The following is a 2,742-nucleotide window of genomic DNA, read 5'->3' on the forward strand; positions in this document are numbered from 1 at the left end:
AATTGATTTGGATAAAAATTGATCTAAATAAAAATTGATTTGGATAGAGATTCATCTGGATACAGATTGACTTGGATAGACGTTGATTTGAATCAAAATTGATTTGGATAGATGTTGATCTGGACAAAAATTGATCTGGATAAAAATTGGTTTGGATAGAAATTGATCTGAATAAAAATTGATATGGATAGAAATTGATTTGGATAAAAATTGATTTGGATAAAAATTCATCTGGATAAAAATTTATTTGGATAAAAATTGATTTGGATAGACATTCATCTGGATAGAGATTGATTTGGATAGACGTTGATCTGGACAAAAATTGATCTGGATAGAAATTGATTTGGATAAAAATTGGTTTGGATAGAAATCGATCTGAATAAAAATTGATATGGATAGAAATTAATTTGGATAAAAATTGATTTGGATAAAAATTATTCTGGATAAAAATTGATCCGAATAAAAATTGATTTGGATAAAAATTGATTTGGATAGAGATTCATCTGAATAGAGATTGATTTGGATAGAAATCGATCTGAATAAAAATTGATATGGATAGAAATCGATCTGAATAAAAATTGATATGGATAGAAATTAATTTGAATAAAAATTGATTTGGATAAAAACTAATCTGGATGAAAAGTGGTCTGAACAAAAATTGGTCTGGATAAAAAGTGATCCGAATAAAAATTGATTTGGATAAAAATTGGTTTGGATAGAAATTGATCTGAATAAGAATTGACATGGTTAAAAATTGATTTGGACAAAAATTGACCTGGATAGAAATTGATTTGGATAAATGGTGGTCTGGATAGAAATTGATCTGAGTAAGAATTGATCTGGTTAAAAATTCATTTGGACAAAAATTAATCTAGATAGATATTGATGTGGATAAAAAGGTGGTCTGAGAATATAATAAAAATATGTGCTTACCTATTGTGGAACTTGTATCTGTAGTCATCCGCCGCGACGATGTCAAGCAGCAGCATGTATTTGGCCTTAGCGTCCAGCCCGGAAACTCGGAACTTCATCTGAGGGAACATCTGCCTAGACACCGGATCAACAGATACACTTCGATTAGATATTAGCCATACCATTCGATATCATCGAATATACAATATTGCATGCAATATTATTCAACAATTCAATAACGCAAGACGAAAGCTAGTTTTTCTATAACACCGTAGAAAAACTGGACTCTAAAATTCCATATCAATTACCCTCCGCATTTCTACCGATTATTCGCGACAAAGTTTGTAGAATCAGGGTGGATAGTCAGCTGTTCGCCGATCGAATGCATAAAACGAGGAACCGAACGATCTCGTCCCCGGGCCATTCGGCTTGGATTTCGCGGGCCGCCTAGCAAGAACCGTTCCCCCCGTCGTTTCTTTACACAACGGGCGTTCGATACCGCGTGTGCGTGGCTCGCGCGGTATTTTCACGAAGCCGCGGCATTCCTGTCGCCGGAGAGAGCACAGTGTCTTACAAAAGCCCGCGCGGAAAAAGTGAAAACACGCCGGGCCACGAAATGGCTTGCCCGGCATTCGGGCGCACCGGCCATCTCCGACTCGGGATATCTCTCTCTCTCTCACTCTCTCACTCTCTCTCTCTATGGTGCCCCGCAGAAGGCGCCTTTTCTTCGGTACACCAACCGGGGATTATAATTCCCCGACGTGCACCGAGTGCCTACCTAACTGCTCCCGGCCAGGTTGCCGCGTGTGCTGATGCTGCCTCTCGCGCCGCTACGCGACGGATCTGCTTTTTATTCCGGGGAACGCGCTCTCTGGCCCGCATCTGACAGCGGCGACGATTGACTCGTGCACGTTTCTATCCCGACCTCACGGCATTCCGTCGAGTGTCGGAGACAAGGCAAACGCGAACAGAGCAAAAGAGAAAGAGAGGGGGGGTGTGCTCCGTCGATTCGTGGATTTACGATGCGTTTGGTTAGGCGAACTCGGGGAAGGAAAGATTCGATGCTTTGACTTCCGTGTCGGGAGTTTAACCTTTTAGGTACGGCAGGATTTTACGCAAATAAATTTTTCGTAACTAAATTACCATTTTCTCTTAATATATATTTTTTCCGTATATCTATATATAGTATTAATAACATATATATTCTTTTCTTAATATATTGTATATACACACTTTCACTTTAATTGTTTGCTTTAATAAATAATAAAACAATTGAGTAAAGCACGAGCCATTCGCGAAAGCCACTGTAGTGGCGCGTCGTACCTAAAAGGTTAAATGCTTTCACAGAGTTAAATTGTTTAATCGAAATAATATTGTTAGAGATTTTGTGATCAATGTAGAGAGAGTCAAAGAGACAGAGAGAGGGGTGGTCCATCGATTTCTGGATTTATAATGCGTTTAGGTGAACTCGATGAAGGAATGGTTCGACGCTTCGACTTCCGCGTCAGGAATTTAAACAATTTTATACGGTATTAAGTTAGTAAATTTTAATTTTATTTCATAAGTAATATAAAGGAATTCGGTAAATTCTATATTCACCTATTTATCAAAAACATGTTCTCAAGTTTAAAATTTAAAGTCGTCCCTGCCCAATGATATGTTTAACCGGCTGCAGTATTATAACTGTACTAAGGTAGCATAATTAATTGTCTTGTAATTGAAGGCTTGTATGAAAGGGTTGACAAAATATATACTGTCTTTATATTGGAGAAATAAGTTAAATTTTAAGTAAAAATGCTGGAATTAGATTAGGGGATGAGAAGGCCCTAT

The 2,742-nt window shown here is 37.8% G+C and overlaps 1 protein-coding gene across 1 annotated transcript in view; it reads right to left on the reverse strand.

The window, feature by feature from the left end:
- Nucleotides 1–929: 929 nt before the first annotated feature.
- The window catches only part of LOC144470918 (uncharacterized), a 64,286-nt gene continuing 62,473 nt past the window's right edge, over nt 930–2,742 (reverse strand). Inside the window, exon 3 of the mRNA XM_078182509.1 lies at nt 930–1,047. Within this exon, the coding sequence (XP_078038635.1) occupies nt 930–1,047 (118 nt within the window). The remainder of the gene's footprint in view (nt 1,048–2,742) is intronic.

The sequence above is a fragment of the Augochlora pura genome, chromosome 6, assembly GCF_028453695.1.
Source record: "Augochlora pura isolate Apur16 chromosome 6, APUR_v2.2.1, whole genome shotgun sequence".
NCBI lineage: Eukaryota > Metazoa > Arthropoda > Insecta > Hymenoptera > Halictidae > Augochlora > Augochlora pura.